Genomic DNA, 16,087 nt, shown 5'->3' with positions numbered 1-16,087 from the left:
GGCCATTTTGACCATTACTTAAGTTTGGGCAAGAAGTAGCAAAAAGATAGTTGCTGGTGGCATCCCAGTATTACACAGGTCACTGCAACAACCATAAAAGAATTCTCAGTCAGTAAGAGAACTAATGCAAAAGACTAGATGATAAATACAACAAACTAAACTAGGAAACAAGGACTTAAATTTAACTACCTTTTGTAACAGCTTTGACATTACAGATCGGCTTTCCATATTGAAGTGACATAATTTCATTAAGAAATGGAGATTGTTATTATGGTCATTTCTAGACTATTTGAATACTTGAAGAGACAGAAGATTATTTGAGTATCCAGCAGAGCTTCATCCAGCCCAGCAAATATTAATTCACACACACTCAGAGCCTCAGCAGCCACTTGAAGAAAGTAAGAGAAAAGTCACCATCAACCAACACCGGAAAGTAAAACTTATACCAGATTTGGTGACAATGGAGGTAGTTAAAAGAAAGAAGAACAAAATTTAAAAATAATTAGCACAGATTTTAAATGCCTGGAATCATAATGAGGTATTTCAGAGAATGTAAATTAATTGAAAGAACAGATATAGATTTTGCAATGATAGCAAAAAGATTTTTACACCTTTTCAACTGCAAAAAAGGAAAAAGAAAGGACAAAAATCTTCCTCAGAAAGAATTTCAACAGTATTGTTGTGAATTGCCACAATTCCAGTAGTATCCTTAAGTGCAATGTTACATGCACCTCAGCAAGGTAAAATATCAGACTGGATAATGTCTGGCCAACCCTGCTCACGGAGAGAGCAAGTTATGCATCTGCTGGGAAGGGAGGGAGGGACAGCAGGATACAATACATGTACACTTATCCAAGTCTCTGAAATGTCAGTAGCAACAAATTGAAATAAACTCTGATTCAACACAGACTGGAAAAGCAAGTACAAAGATGAAATACTTCTGTGCTCCCAATTTTTATGTATTTATAATAAGCCTTCAGAGAACCAAGCCAAAAAGAAAACAGGCAGATGAGGACAACTAATAAATCAGCTGGCACAGCTGTTATGAGACATGCAGGCCCACAAATACCTTGCATAATACACTCAAACCTCCACTTCTAGAATGCAAAGTCAGGTTTCCAGAAACACTGCCACTGGAGTACCAAAACATAATTTCCAAAATCATTTATCAATGCTGAAATTTTTATATTAAGTTTTGACATCAAAGATGCCACTTTGAAAGGGATATTTGTCTGTCTTTACAGTTTTCTAGAAGTTGTATTTTTCCAAAGCATTTTCAGTAGAAGTGTGGTCAGCTCAGTTTTCACCGAATGTATCACCTTACAGACTGAGCGTCACATGGCCTTGGAATAATTTAAATTCTGTGGTCCTGACAGAGGTTTTATGACACAACCTCCAAGAAAAATATTTTAACTTAAATATGGCACATGCTGTTCCTTTTCTCACTATTCAAATCTAGTGTTAAAGAAGTAGAAAAAGACAAAACAGAGTTTCTCTCTGGTTTCTCAGACTAGGACTCAAATGTAAAACAGGTTTTTCAGGAGAGTTTTAATTACTATGCTTTTAAACAAGTAATATTTCTAAGCTATATATGTATCTTCTAGAACTTCTATAGCCATCAAACAGAAAAAAAATGAGAACACTACTTCAAAGGTTATTAGATTATCACAAGGTTATTTGCCTTTTCTCCCTCTTCTTATCTCCACTTTCCCTATTTTTATTACCACTCTCTTTCATTATTGTCCTTTCATTCTCCCTGAGTTTACTTTGCATTCATGTCCCTACACAGGATTTTATCATCTTTTGTCATGATCTTCTCAAAAGAATACAAGCAATACCAGGTAGCCTTTTAGTCTGCACTCCCTTTAGAACAAATTTAGATATGTACAGAAACATTTTACTGTTAAGACTAATGTATTATTTGTATAATGATTTAGAAAGCTTTCTACTAAACTGGACATAAAAAGGACAATTTAAAACTCAACAGCTCTGTGCCATAATCTCACATCACAAAAACAATACAAATGCACAGTACCATGGAGAGAAACACTTTCAAACCACAGCATCTCTTAGCCTCTTTCCTCTCCCACACAAAAAACCCCTTGCACAGGTACAAGTTTCTTTGCAGCCCAGTGGTGAAAGAGAGGGGAACTGATTTTAGCTTTAACTACATTTCCCTTATTCCCTAGTTTTGCTAAATGAATGTTAAGCTGTACCACTCTCAGTCATGAACTGTTTCTTCCCAATACCTGCATGACATGAGGTAAAGAGTCATTCTCCAGTTTCCATGAAGGAAAGGAGGACATCCTTCCAGCAGAGCTCAAAAGGTGATTAATTCTTACCATGCAAACAAAGGCCACGTAAATTTGTATTCTTAATTTCTTGTGAGTCAAAGCTTGAATATCTTTCACAGTTCACCCAACTGCTAGCAGAAGTGCCAATCTGGGCTGTATTAACACTCTTATTTCATTACTCTGTATAATTAGGTGCTCAAAATTTATCACATATACATGAGTGTAGACAGCTGTGGGGGAAAAGATGGTTCATTTACGTTTAAGCACTTAATTTCATTTCAGAGGGGGAAAAAAAAGGCAGACCATGACATTATAAAAGAATCCTTTCTTTCATACATATTAATTCTGTTTTGAAAGCATTAATTTCTTACATGAACAGTAACTTGCAGTTACAAAGTTACAATGAGTTTTTATATCATAATTTCATTAGCTAACAGATAGTCTAGTCTCTTTTTATTACATCTTAGTAAACCTCTAAATTCAGCATGACAATTACAATTTTAAAATATATTACACCCAATGAGTAACACTGTTCAAAAACATAATTCTTATATTTAAAAAATAATTCTATCAACTACCAGCATAAAATCATGCTAAGAACAACAGTTAAAATACTTCCACTTCAGTAAATCCTTTAACATGCAAACTGTATTTTCAATTTAATCATTGTAAAATACTCAGGGAGTTTATCTGAGTAAGACTTAGAATATTTAAATTAAAGAAAACATATTCTAGGATGGAGTTTCTGCCTAACCTTTGCAAACTATGCTGAACTAACACCAAGCCAAAGACATTGAAAACAAACACCCTCCTTTTCTACTCTTTGCTATCCCATCTCTGCAGGGATAAAAATCTAGATGCCAGTTTTGAAACACCATCCAAGCTAAAATGACTAACCAGTTCCAACTAAAAAAACCTATAAAATCAAATACACCTAGGATCATTTACAGCCATCTGCTCAGAACCATTTTCTCACTAGTCAAAGCCTTATTTCCATATGCTCTCAAAGGTGAAAAATTACTCTTTATTATTATCTACCCTAGCTACAAGAGGAAGTCTGTTATAGTAAACCCAGACACAGTGAACTTTTTGATAAGCTGAACATTTCCTGAAATCTTATTTCTTTCTACTGAATTCCAGAGGGGGTAAATCCTATTACATTGAACAGTCACTGAACAGCACAGGTTAATTTAATGGAAAACACTTTGAAATGAGCCTTTACCATCTGTTTTCACCTCTAATGGCAAATCAAAGAAGAACAATTCACACTAGTATCATAAAAAAATGCATAAGTGATTTAAATAGATGTGTTCTTTGATGAATACAACCTGTGTCTGTTTGACTTTCTTCGCCTTTTATCTAATGCAGGAAGTTCTCCTTTTCTAATGTAATGCTGCAGTTGAAACCACCACAGTGTAAAAAGACAACATGCACAAAGTTACTTATCTAAATAATTCCTTACAATGTGAAAGTGAACTTCTTTAGTAATTCTAAATTGCCTCTGTACAGCAAGTGATCTTAACACTAATTCCTTTACTAATGAGGGAATACTCAACACTTCTCAAATTGTCCAAGTGATGAACATAAAGGAGATCAGCTTGGAAATAATGCTCTCAGACAGGACTTTAAGTGATTTTTTGCTACAGCTGGAGGTCTTCTGCAGATGAAAGCTTGTTATTCCCTCCCCCCAAAAACTATGTCCCTGCAACGTGGTTGACCTTACTTTCCATTTCTTAATATAAAAAATACATGGTCTTAGATCAGCTATATACAAAGAGCATGACTTTAAAAACTCTAATGCACACAGGGAAAGGAAAAGTTTCTAACTGTAAACAAAAGACCAGCAGAAGATCAACACAGACAAGCAGCATAAGAAAAGTGAAATGAGTGGATAAAAGCAGTTTATACAACATTAAGAAACCCTATGCACCATAGTGAACACAATGCTATTGCAGACACTAATTCTCAGTAGGAACTACTGCAGGGAGGTAAAACACAGAGTAGTCATAAAGGGAATTACCTTACATATAGAGAATCTATACAGAAGCTATCTGTTACAGCTGGCACCTCCAGGAATAACGTGTTGTTAGAGTGACCAGCAGCAGAAAGATCAGAAAAGGGAAAACAGGTGAAGAGATAAGAACAAAAGATAAAATACTCTGCAACACTCAACACAGTGGAATATCACAGCTACCTAACAATCATTAAAAGCAAGCAGCACCTCTCTTATCGTTTAATACTCATAGGGGGGAAAAAAGATCCAAATTATGTTGCATATTTCTTAAATATTTGTATATTTTACCATATAGGAGCAGAAGGCTTTTAAAAAGAGAATGATAACCTGGCAGAAATCCCCCTGTCAGTATGTGGTATAACTTGATCTTAGAGGAAATCTACAGAGCTTGAATTATTTAAATAACTTCATTTATATATTTCAAGTATCATAGGTTAGTTTCAGTATCTTTCAAGGATGTGTTACCTTGGCTCAGAGTTTAACATCAGTATACTTTGTTGTGCTTCTGTCGACACCCAGTAATTCAGAACAGATAAAAATCTGTTACACACCATTTACAAGCAAACATCCACATGGGCGCCTCTAATGCATAAAATCTTAGTTAGAAGCTAAATTAAAGGGACTTTTTTTACTCAGAAAAAAAAAACTGAGGTTACTAACCTGAAATCCCCTTTATTGTTCACAACCCTCTCTGGAGGGCAGTACTGTGCAGAACTTTCTAACACCACAATGTCTACTGTCCTTGTGTTATTCCCACGTCTGGTTTGTACATGACAACCCCAGTTTCCCGTGGAGCCAGCCTGAATGTTCGAGATTGTAAGTGCACTGGAAAGATAAAATAAAAGAATAAATCAAAACAGTCTTGCAATAACATTTATGTAAGCTTTTACCAAAAGATGAATTAAGTACAGAAAGACAATGGAAGAAAAATCAAATTACATACAGCCATGAGTGATCTTATAAAACCAGAGCTATTTACATCTCAAAGTACTGTAATTAACAGGAAGTATTTATTATTCTTTGGGCTTTTAGTTTTGCCAAGCTAGGAAACAAAAAGAACAGCCATAGGAAAAAGTCCTAAGACTTCAGAAAGAAGAGAGAAGTCCAAATTCCTTAAATGTTATCATTACTATTCAAGACAAAGTTTTTTAGTTGTTTAGAAAGGCCAAACTAAAATAAATTCCCAAATGCATAATTTGTTATAAACATTGACACTCTAATTTACCAATACAATTACAGGATATATAGCCACTCGGTAGATGCTGAATAAGTCAACAATCTGCTGCAGGCAGAACAAATTACACTTTTAGATCTCTGCTGGAGAACAATATTAACAACTGTGGTGTGCTCAAAAGGAAGAGTAAAGAATCCATGAGCAATTCAGTTAAATGCCTTGTTTCCAACATTTTTGTAATTTTAACATTCCATGAAAAAAAAAGGTATCCTACCACAAACATATTTTAAATTAATGCATTGGGTGAAACTTGCAGAAAACTAAAACTCAACTGCAACTTCCTCTAGCTAATCCTATTTTAAGCATGTAGGTTTGACCTACCAAATCTCTAGACCTCCTCCTCCAACTTTGTTGTTAATAGGAGATGTGGGAAGATTACTTCCCTACTAGAGATGTTTCTGTGTACATGTTCCCTCAGTGAGGATATGAGAGGGCCTTACTGTTATGGTAACAGTCACTAAATCAGAGCAGAAAGGAAGAAGCAGAAAATAAATTTTCTCACTATGGATTCACCTTGCAATCAATGAGCAGTTATGAATCATATTTTTTTCAACAAAAATACCCTGGGACTCATCAGTTTCCACTATCTTCCCATCCTGATACCACAAGACTTGCATGTCTTGATCAATATATGAAGCCATACATTGGAAGGGCAGACTGTCTCCTTCAAAGACCACCTGACGATGAGATGGAGTCATATAGAAAGACGGTAATTCAAGCGGTGGTTCTAGAATTCAAGACATAAAACCACAATTAACAGCAATAATCTGCTATAGACCTAATTCTCAAAAGAGGAGATAGATACACTAAATGAGTATCAATTATTTATATATCAATATGAAGTTGCATTGGCCAAGAGGCATATAAAAACTACATTTACTGCATTGGATATTGAAAAATTCAAATTATCATTATATTCTTTTTCAAAATGTGTATTTCTTTAATGTAATATATTTCAGGACTCTTTTGTTAGCCCCTATCTAAAGGAGTGAAAAACACAAATTTGAAGGAAAAATTTAATTATGCATTTTGGTTTTTCCCAGTTTTTCACCTGGACTTCAAAATCACAGTAACATATGAGTTTTTATTTTCACAGTTGGAATAATTCCAATATAAAAAAAAGTTAAGGAAGTCGGTCACAGTTTTGTCACATAAAGAAGGCTAATCAAAAATAGAATCACCACACAGGAAAGCAACTCATAAAATGAAGATCTTTTAACTTTAGAAATTTGGGGTTAGAATAATTGATGTATTTGAAATCACACAGCTAGACCTATGAAAGAAATTATCAGTTTCTGATTCCTCTTGTGGCATTTAGGTAAAGATCTCTGAAAAATACAGATTAGCTGGAAAAAGGAGTTTATCAAGAGAGCTACTTATCCTTAGTTTCTACAAACTAACATCCACCATCATCAATTTATTTATTATTCATTTCCAAATGCAAGCAATAATGAATCACAACTCAAGATCAACCTTTGAAAAGGAATTTGTTATTACCACTGTTATTCAACTCTTGAATATTAGGGAAATGAAATAAAGCGAAAAACTCGGCTCAATAATATTAGAACATGGAATGCATTAGAAAACAAATACCAGTTGCCTGCAGTGCTTACCACAGGTGAGAAGCTCCTGCTTAACACCAGTCACTGTCTGTGACTGAAGTGACTTGGGATAGGCACACTTAGTCTCACGTACAGTTATGTTTCTTTCCTTTAACCACTGATGCATCCACAGTATGTTGCAATCACAAAGAAGGTAATCAGTTTGAAATTCTCTGCAACAGAACACAGGCATTTACAGTGACACACTGCAGAATTCCAAGGTCTGAAAGCTTAACTTTAACAGTTGTGCCACGCCTCTCATTGTCACCAGGAAAGCAACAAGTAAAGTCCAGACTACAGTGGATTTGCCTGCCTCTACCTACAGGAAGTTACTCTATCCCTCTGCAAGCTGTACTCTGAGAACAAAAGGACATACTCCCTCAGAAAAGGAATCCTCTCCATAAATATGAGGAATATCTAATATCAGTACATGAAAATAACACTGGTAATTTCTTTCATGGAAAGTGTTCATGCTACTTCAAGTGAGCAATAAGAAAGAATTGCTTGAATGCGCACTGTCATGACCTAAGAAGACACTTAATTGCTTCAATGTAGTGATCAAATGCTTTAGCAGTAAAATCAACTGAAATAAAAATAGCTCCTCAACTATTTCTCTTTTCAGAAGCACTATTCACACAATTTCATTCTGCTTTACATGAAAATCATAAGGCTTTTAATTGACTCAGTCTTCTCTATATAATTCAGTACTTTCTAGTAAAAAGATATACTAAATCCCCTATAGATGTTAGCTGAAGTCAGCTAAATTAAGGGATTAATTAATTAATTTTATCTGTTCAGAAATTAATATTTTATCTGTTTAGAAACAGGTAAAAATGTAGCAAAACATATAGCTATGTCTACACTGGTTTTTACCTCTAGTGAAAACATTTTCTTTCTCTTTTTGCAAATGTCTAGAGGATAACACATCACAGGCAGAACATTACAAACACTAAATCAACATTCCTATGAAACCCCATTTGGCATTTGCTCGCATGAATTCCTCCAGATCAGTCACTATTTTAATAATAATGAGTTATATCCAGGTTCTTTTGTCATTTCTGTGGTGTTGTTGAATAGCAACCTTTATGCAGACAACTAAAATATCAGGAACACCACCTTATGAACAATTAAAGGGATGAAGGGAGGGAAAGAAATATTCTCCTTTATAAATATAAACAAGAAATTAACTCAGTGTCAAACTCAGAAACCAAAGCTTTTGATTAAGTCCCAGAACAGTGAACCAACTGTCATAATTACCAGGAAAAAGCATAAGCTAGTCATCAGCACTTTTTTTAATTTACTTTCTTTCTTACACAAGATTACAACTCATGAAACCAAGAGAGAGCAAAGGAACATGAGGCTGATATTTACCCATTGTTATGTGTAACAACACTATACTGCTCATCAAGGTCTAAGATCTTGCACAGAAGTATTTGGTTCTTTTGCTATAAAGGTGTAAAATGCTATTTATTTACTATAAATTAATAAATGATACATATAGAATAAAACTTTTGGAAGCCCAGATGAGAAAATGGCTTTGTTTTTTCAGAATAATGTAGGACGAGATGCAGCAAGTACTTACAGAGACTTTAGTGAACCAAGATGATCAAATGTTCCCTGTGTAAGTGTAGAAAACAGATTTCCAGAAAGATTCCTGAGAAATAAAAGTATGTTCATGATTTGAATTCATCCTCAGATAAATGACATGTGAAATAAAAAAAAACTTGTCTTCAATATAACTATGTTTAAAAGTTACAAGGTACTATTACAACACTGTAATTAGTTCACAAGACTATAAGAATAATAATAGCCTAGCAATAGGCTCTCTCAATAGCCTAGCAAAAATCTCCAAATAAACTGTTCTTTAATACTCTTGGTTTAGGTGAAGAATTTTTAAGATTGGAAAAAAAGTAAATGCGGAGACTTTTATTTAAAGCATCAACTGGCAGATGTTGAGCACAGATTTCAAGAAGTGTAAAATTAATTTTGTTGTTCACAGTGAACTGCTGTCTTCCTATTAACATGCTCTAAGAAGCATGTTCAATCTATCAGAATGCTTTTTTAAAATATTATCCATAACACTTTCTATATATAAGTGAAAGCACTGTATGTAAGAAACTAACAACCAGGGCAAAGAAATATTTCACAATCTTACATGTTATCCTCTTAAAGTAAATGAAGGACTCTTCAAAACATGCAAGACTGCCACCAAAACAGACTGACAGCAATGCCACTGTAGAAGGCATGGATACTGAAAGAGTCAACAAGGCTGAAATATTTTTTTAAAGAAAATATTTTGTACAGTCTCCGAGTCTCCATCCCAGCTACACATTCTAAGAAACTGGAAAACAGCTGCAAGGCCAACAGATCACTGAATAGCCTGGTTTGGGTTGGCCCCAGCACTTGTTTTTGAGCTTGCTACTGAGTCACAAACCACAACCATAGGCATTGGCTGTCTTTCAAGAGCACACTTAAATAAACTACTCCCCTTGAAACAAAGAAGGTTAACTTACACAAGGCTAAAACTTAAGTGTATTTATGTAAAACAAATTATACTTACAATCTAATAAGGTTTACAAGTCCTCTAAATATATCTGCATTCAGGCAGCCTATTCGGTTATTAGTTAAGTCTCTATAAATAGAAAAAAGGAAAAATTGGAACAAGCTGGTTTATTTCCAAATGACATACAGTCTGCTAATAGAAGCATTGGAACAAAAATTCATGAGTAACAGATTGCACCACATGCATATTTGGTCTTTCTCAGGAAAACCCAGAAGGTACTGCTATATGGGTGTCTACACATGCACACAGACTCCTTAATCCATCTCTTAACTAATTATAGTTTGTCCATACACAATTGAACAAGTCTAGACTTACCAATAAATTCCCTTAAACAGGCTTGGCTTACATCCCTACCTAGTAAATTTTCATATTTGTGTAGTATTTATATATGTGTGTGTATAAATATATATATACACACACAGAGAGAGTACCTCACTTGATTTTTAACATATCAGAGACCTATAATAGTGCATTTATTATACATAAGACCATTTCTAGAATTATACTTCAATAAATACTTAAAAGTTATATATTTTTCAGTATAGATCCTGAAATAAATGACCAAAAATTCTTAAAGTAATAAAAATTAAGCTTGCAAGTAATAATGATCCAGAATTAGTCCTTCAGTTTTACTTTTAAGGTTTTCAGAAGTGCAATTACCAACATACTTTCCTTTTAAGTGAGACAGATCATCTGATCAGTTATAAATTAACATATATACTCTAAAAATTTAAGAAAGAAACAGGGCAGGAGAGGTAGTACCAAAAATCACTAACACTTAAAAGGTGTAACAATATTACAAAAATCTGAAGAGTGCTTAAAAAAAGAAAAAAAAATAATGCTGAGTTTTTATTTTTCAAGTTTGATCTGGTACAAACTTTCACAGCCAACACATAAATCTCCCAAAAATATGTTAATGGGAATGTTGGCAAAACCTTATATAAAGCAGCATAAATAGTACTGTAACTTCAGTGTAGTATTAATAGCAACTCTATGTTCCACTGTGACCTTTGGAAAATAAAAATCACGAGTTTAACATTCAACAAAACAAGACTTGATGGAATCAAAGCTCTGAAAAAGTCCACCCAGAGAGGTTTCAAGCCACTCAAGTACAAAAAAAAAAAGGAATACAAGCAACTGTCAGAACAAGGGAGGCTGCCAAGCCACAAGCAGCGGATGTTCTTCAGTCACAAGGCTGAAAGCAGACTTTGTTTTATACATGCGTGTATGCGATATAAAAAACATGTACGTTTACAAAAATTCAGAATTTTAGAAGCATATAATAATCTATTTAGGCGGGTGGAGGGAAACAGAAATATATATAGCTTATTTAGCAAGTTTGTAAAAGTAGAAAAAGCAATTTGTAACAGAACACATAGGAATGTAACTTGTTAGGTAGAAACAACTTGTAACAGAACACAAGAATATAGTTGCTAAGTAAAGGCCATAAAGCCAAGATATATATTGTGAAAACTCAGTAAAGCAAGACTCAAGTATCGTAGAAAACCGATAAAGCAGAACCTTTTACTTAAGGAGCCAGCAAAAACCAGGCTCCTGGCCAGGACAAACTGACCTGAGAGTTAGCCAAACCTCCACTGCGCCTGCCCAAAGATGAGGTCAAAAAGCAACACCTGAGAAAGACCTCTTACTTCACCAAGAAGGCCCTGGCCCACAACCACCAAAGAAGACTAATTATAGCATGAAGAGCCACGAGGTGGAGAATGGGCAGGGAATGGGCAGACAGGGAGGTGTGAGCTTGTAGGATCAATGTGTAGTTAAATCTGGCACCTGTCTCACCAGGTACATATATATATTCAACTTTTTATATATAATAACTTTGCTGTCTAAACTTCCAGAAGCTAAGACTTACTCTCCCTGAGAAGTTTTTTATTTGTTTTGTTTAAACTGACTAGCTAGATATACTACTTACAGTCTTTTCAAAGATGAAAGTCCCAGAAAAGCTCCAGGATCTATGGTGCTAATAAGATTGTTCTTAAGATCCCTGTGGAGAATTAAGACACAGCATTTACCAAAAATTACACTTTAAAACAGAGATATTTGTAAAGATACATGTAACTTGTCTCAATTTGCTTGAGAACCTCAAAAAACCCCCACCCAAACCAAATTGCCCCCCCTTCCCGCAAACAACCCAAAACCAACCAAATCACCCCCCAAAAAAACTCAGAACAAAACACCAAGCAAAAAAACTCAACAACACATTTTTACTTTCTCTAATACAGCATCTTTCAAGATTGGAAAAATCTGTATTTTACCTACAAGGAAGAACAGAAACAGCACATGTATTCCATTAAAAATTCTATCAGTTTGCATCACATGAAATGATATAGCCTCAAAGATACTTTGCCACAGTGTGAACAGTTTACAGCTATGCAGAGACACCTGTTTATTACACAGTATGATACTGTCTAGCACATGTTGTTTTCTGTAGCCTATCCAATTTTCAATACTTCAGTAATGCCCAACATCTACCAAAAAAAGCAAAATATGATCTTAAAAATACACTGAAGACCAAACACTGAAATTTTCCACTTATGTTGCTGGCACAACAGCAAAGCCCTCATTGAGAATCCCAAATACAGATGGTGAAAAAATTTCAAAGCAAATTTCTAAATCTTAAGTTTCCAGAGACCATAAGGAGAAATGTAAAGTAATCATTAAATTAAACTGTTTTATTAATTGTACAAGTGATATAGTGGTTGTAACTCCTAACTTGAGATATTCTGTAGATACAGCTTAATTTCAAAGGTCACAGAAAGCAGCTGATAGCACTTACACAGTTTTGAACAAACGTTATCACTGCATGAATGCTAAAATTACTTCCACCTCCTTAGTCACACTTGATTTTTACTTTAGTACTATCTGAAACTTCACAGGTGCTTATTACTATATGTAAAGTTTCTCACTCCTTGGTCATATCCAAACATTCTAGATTTGAAAAGAAAAATAGTACTTTCATTCAAAAGTAGTGAATTAATTTGCAAGAGTAGAAAAAAGATCTCCTACATCTACCACAACATTAATAATTCTGTTTGAAAGAGAACTGTACAAGAGGATTACATCTACCATCACACAGCTATACATGATTAAAAAAATAATTCATCCCAAGATTTCACAACAGAATTTCCTTCAGACAGATTAACAAATCATGGTACAACAGACAGCATCACAGCACATGGATCACACCTGAACGCTCTACCTAAACATCTGAAATACTTGAAATACGTTAAATTCACCTTGCAGTAAATTAATTTTCATATACACACTTCTCTTAACTTTATTTTCTTCCCTTGCTGTGGCAGCAGGAACTGCCAAGTACTTTCAGTGCAGTAGTACCAGGAGCATGAAGAACTGGCTCTTTAGGCATATAACACCCTGGAATACCAGATCATGGCAAATCTGAGACTAATAAAAGGTATTCATCACTCATTTACCATCAATCTTTGATGTAGGGAAGAAAAATTACACTTATTCTTCATATTTCAATTTTTTATTTAAAATTGTGTAATTCCCACTTAAAACCTCACTGATGAAACCACTGAGGGAGAAAAACCTTCAACACATGCCTTGGAAATCCACTAGTCTAAACTATCAGGGCTCTTTGATTTCACTCCATAAATTCAAAGAGTACTCCCTGATACACCTCTTTCATAAATCCACTGCAGTGGGTTCATATCAATTAACGTCCAACGTGTTAAGACTTTTCTCAACCTGCAACTACAACAGACGGGGAGTCTGTTTGGTTGGGCTTTTTTACCCTTTGCAGTGGCAGTCCTTGGGTAGGCACTAGCTGTATATCAAGCTACCAAAAGTATTTGCAGAGGAAATTTGCAGAGGAAAATTTGTTTTGTTGTGAAACAAAAGAGATACCAAAAGATCTCAAAATTAACAGTGCTGACATGTGTAGCAGCTCCTCAGAAACAGAGAACGATGTTAATGCAACATAGGCTGGTACAACCACTGGGATTGCAGCATGTAGGACAGTTTTTAAATGAAGAAACTACAGTGGTGTTAAACCAAAAGACTTTTATTTCTCACATAAAAGAGAGGTGGGGGAAACAACCTTACTAGAAAGTTGTGTTTGGCTTTCATGTTTTTGCTGGTTTTAACACCAATGAATACATTTATATAAACTATATTTTAGCTTTAGCAAGAGGAAATTAAGCATTTCAGATGTTGATTTTTCTTTGGCAAAGCTCAACCAACAAGATGTACCTACAGACACATATTTGCCCAAATGGAAGAAAATCTCTCCAAAAAAATGCAAAAAAGGATTTGAGTTAGGGTAACATCATTTATATTATACTAACTTTATCTTCCACCATCAAGAATCCTTCTAAAAAACAAAACAAGGAAAACAAACAAAAAACCACAAACAAAAAAAATATGTCATCCTCCCCCCCAAAACCCAACCAACCCACCCAAAAAACCAAACAAAAATCCCCACCCCCATAACAACACAAATCACAAGCCAGGCAGTAGAGCAATCTTACATTGAGAATCTAGTAACAGATTCTTAATTTTCTCCTAAATCTAAGTAACACCATATATAAGGGGTTCCCCATATTTATCAGTGAAGGCCACTAACAGATATTGGGATAGCAGAAAACCAGGTTTCAAGGGATGCTTTAAGGTCAGTCACGTATTCCAAATTCTGGCTCAAATTGCAACTAAATCACGTCAACTGCTGCACTGTTACACATCCAATGAAGGCCTGAAAACCTCACAGGATGCAGATTTCACCATCACACAACTCTGTTTAACCACTCTCATGACAGAAGATACTGTTGTGCCAAATTGGAACAGCCCTTTATCAAAGCCATAAAATAAGTGGACAAATAGCAATTCCCCAACAGAAATTTTTTTGCACCTTATGTTCTTGTTGAGATGTAAAAAGTATCTTAATGAAAGATTACTTATATTTAAATATGGTTTGCTATGCAAAAAATACCTTTTAATTTTATTATACTTTGTAATGAAACATTTCAATAGCCAGTTACCTATGATTTAAAAGTGCATGGATACATAATTAAAAATTTACTGCTTTCTATCTCAGCACAATGAAGACTGTCTTCATTATTAATAAAGCATCCTGCAGTCACAAACTATGCCTATACATACATATTGATATGTATACATTATTAAGTTTTCTTACCTACCACTGGATAAATTATCTTTTCTTCCTTAACACTACTTGAAAGTAAATGTTAGACAGGAAACATATTAGCTACCATGGACTCTTCCTGTATGAAATGCTTTTTCAAGAGGGAAATGAAGGAAGAACAGGAGTTAAGAAATTACAGAAAGAGTAATTTCTGTAATAATAATAGTTAGACATTACACACATTACAAAGTCAGCCTATCCTTTCATTGGGTCTCCGTGGTGTACATTTTGTGTGGGCAAGTCAAACAAATGCTTATGACTGAATTTTTACATTTCCCAGTACCACCCAGTGGGTCAGGTTGAAAGGGACTACAGTGGGTCACTGATCCAACCTCCTTGCCACATGCAGTCACCCCAGAGCACACGGAACAGGATTGCATCCAAATGGTTCTTGAGTATCTCCAGCGTAGGAGACTCCTGGGAAAGCTGTTCTATCTCCTGTCACCTGCACAGTAAAGAAGTGTTCTTCCTCGTGTTCGGGTAGAACTTCTGTGCATTGGTTTCTGACTGTTGCCTCTTGTCCTGTTGCTTGGCACCACAAAAAAGAGCCTTGCTCCATCCTCCTGCCACCCTCCCTTCAGGTACTGACAGACATTGATGAGCTCCCCTCCCAGCTGTGTCTTCTCAAGGCTGAACAGGCCCAGCTCCCTCAGCCTGTCCTCGTAACAGAGATGTTCCAGTCCCTTCAGCATCTTTGTCACCCTCCTCTGGGCCTGTTCCAGGAGCTCCATGTCTCTCTTGTACTGAGGAGCCAGAACTGGACACAGAACTCCAGATGAGCTTCACCAGGGCTGAGTAGAGGGGCAGGATCACCTCCCTCAGCCTGTTGGCAATGCTCTCCCTAATGCACCCCAGGGTACCACTGGCCCTCCTGGCCACAAGGACACTGCTGGCTCATGGACAATTTGGTGTCTACCAGGAGCCCAAGGTCATTCTCTACAGAGCTGCTTTGCAGCAGGTCAGTGCCAGCCTGTGCTGGTGCTTGGGGCTATGCTTCCCCTGGTGCAAGATCCTTTGCACTCACCTTTGTTGAATTTCAAATTAATATGAAAACAAAATGGACATTAAAATACTTGGCATCTTTTTGTACAGACACTTTCATTACCACTTAAGACATTTGTTAAAATTGTTGACCTAGTTACTCTTATTTGCATACTTTTTTCCTGTAAGAATAGACGTAGACATAGCATAGTCATTTT

General features: G+C 35.5%; 1 protein-coding gene across 1 annotated transcript in view; it reads right to left on the bottom strand.

Moving 5' to 3' along the window:
- The window catches only part of ADGRA3 (adhesion G protein-coupled receptor A3), a 54,572-nt gene that overhangs the window by 20,514 nt on the left and 17,971 nt on the right, over window positions 1–16,087 (bottom strand). The window contains exons 3-8 of the mRNA XM_066548547.1: window positions 11,637–11,708; window positions 9,704–9,775; window positions 8,726–8,797; window positions 7,156–7,316; window positions 6,056–6,269; window positions 4,969–5,133 (exon numbers count right to left, since the gene is read on the bottom strand). Of these exons, the coding sequence (XP_066404644.1) occupies window positions 4,969–5,133; window positions 6,056–6,269; window positions 7,156–7,316; window positions 8,726–8,797; window positions 9,704–9,775; window positions 11,637–11,708 (756 nt within the window). The remainder of the gene's footprint in view (window positions 1–4,968; window positions 5,134–6,055; window positions 6,270–7,155; window positions 7,317–8,725; window positions 8,798–9,703; window positions 9,776–11,636; window positions 11,709–16,087) is intronic.

The sequence above is a fragment of the Molothrus aeneus genome, chromosome 4, assembly GCF_037042795.1.
Source record: "Molothrus aeneus isolate 106 chromosome 4, BPBGC_Maene_1.0, whole genome shotgun sequence".
Classification (NCBI taxonomy): Eukaryota; Metazoa; Chordata; class Aves; order Passeriformes; family Icteridae; genus Molothrus; species Molothrus aeneus.
The sequence above is the reverse complement of the archived record's forward strand: the minus strand, read 5'-3'. Positions and strand labels throughout refer to the sequence as shown.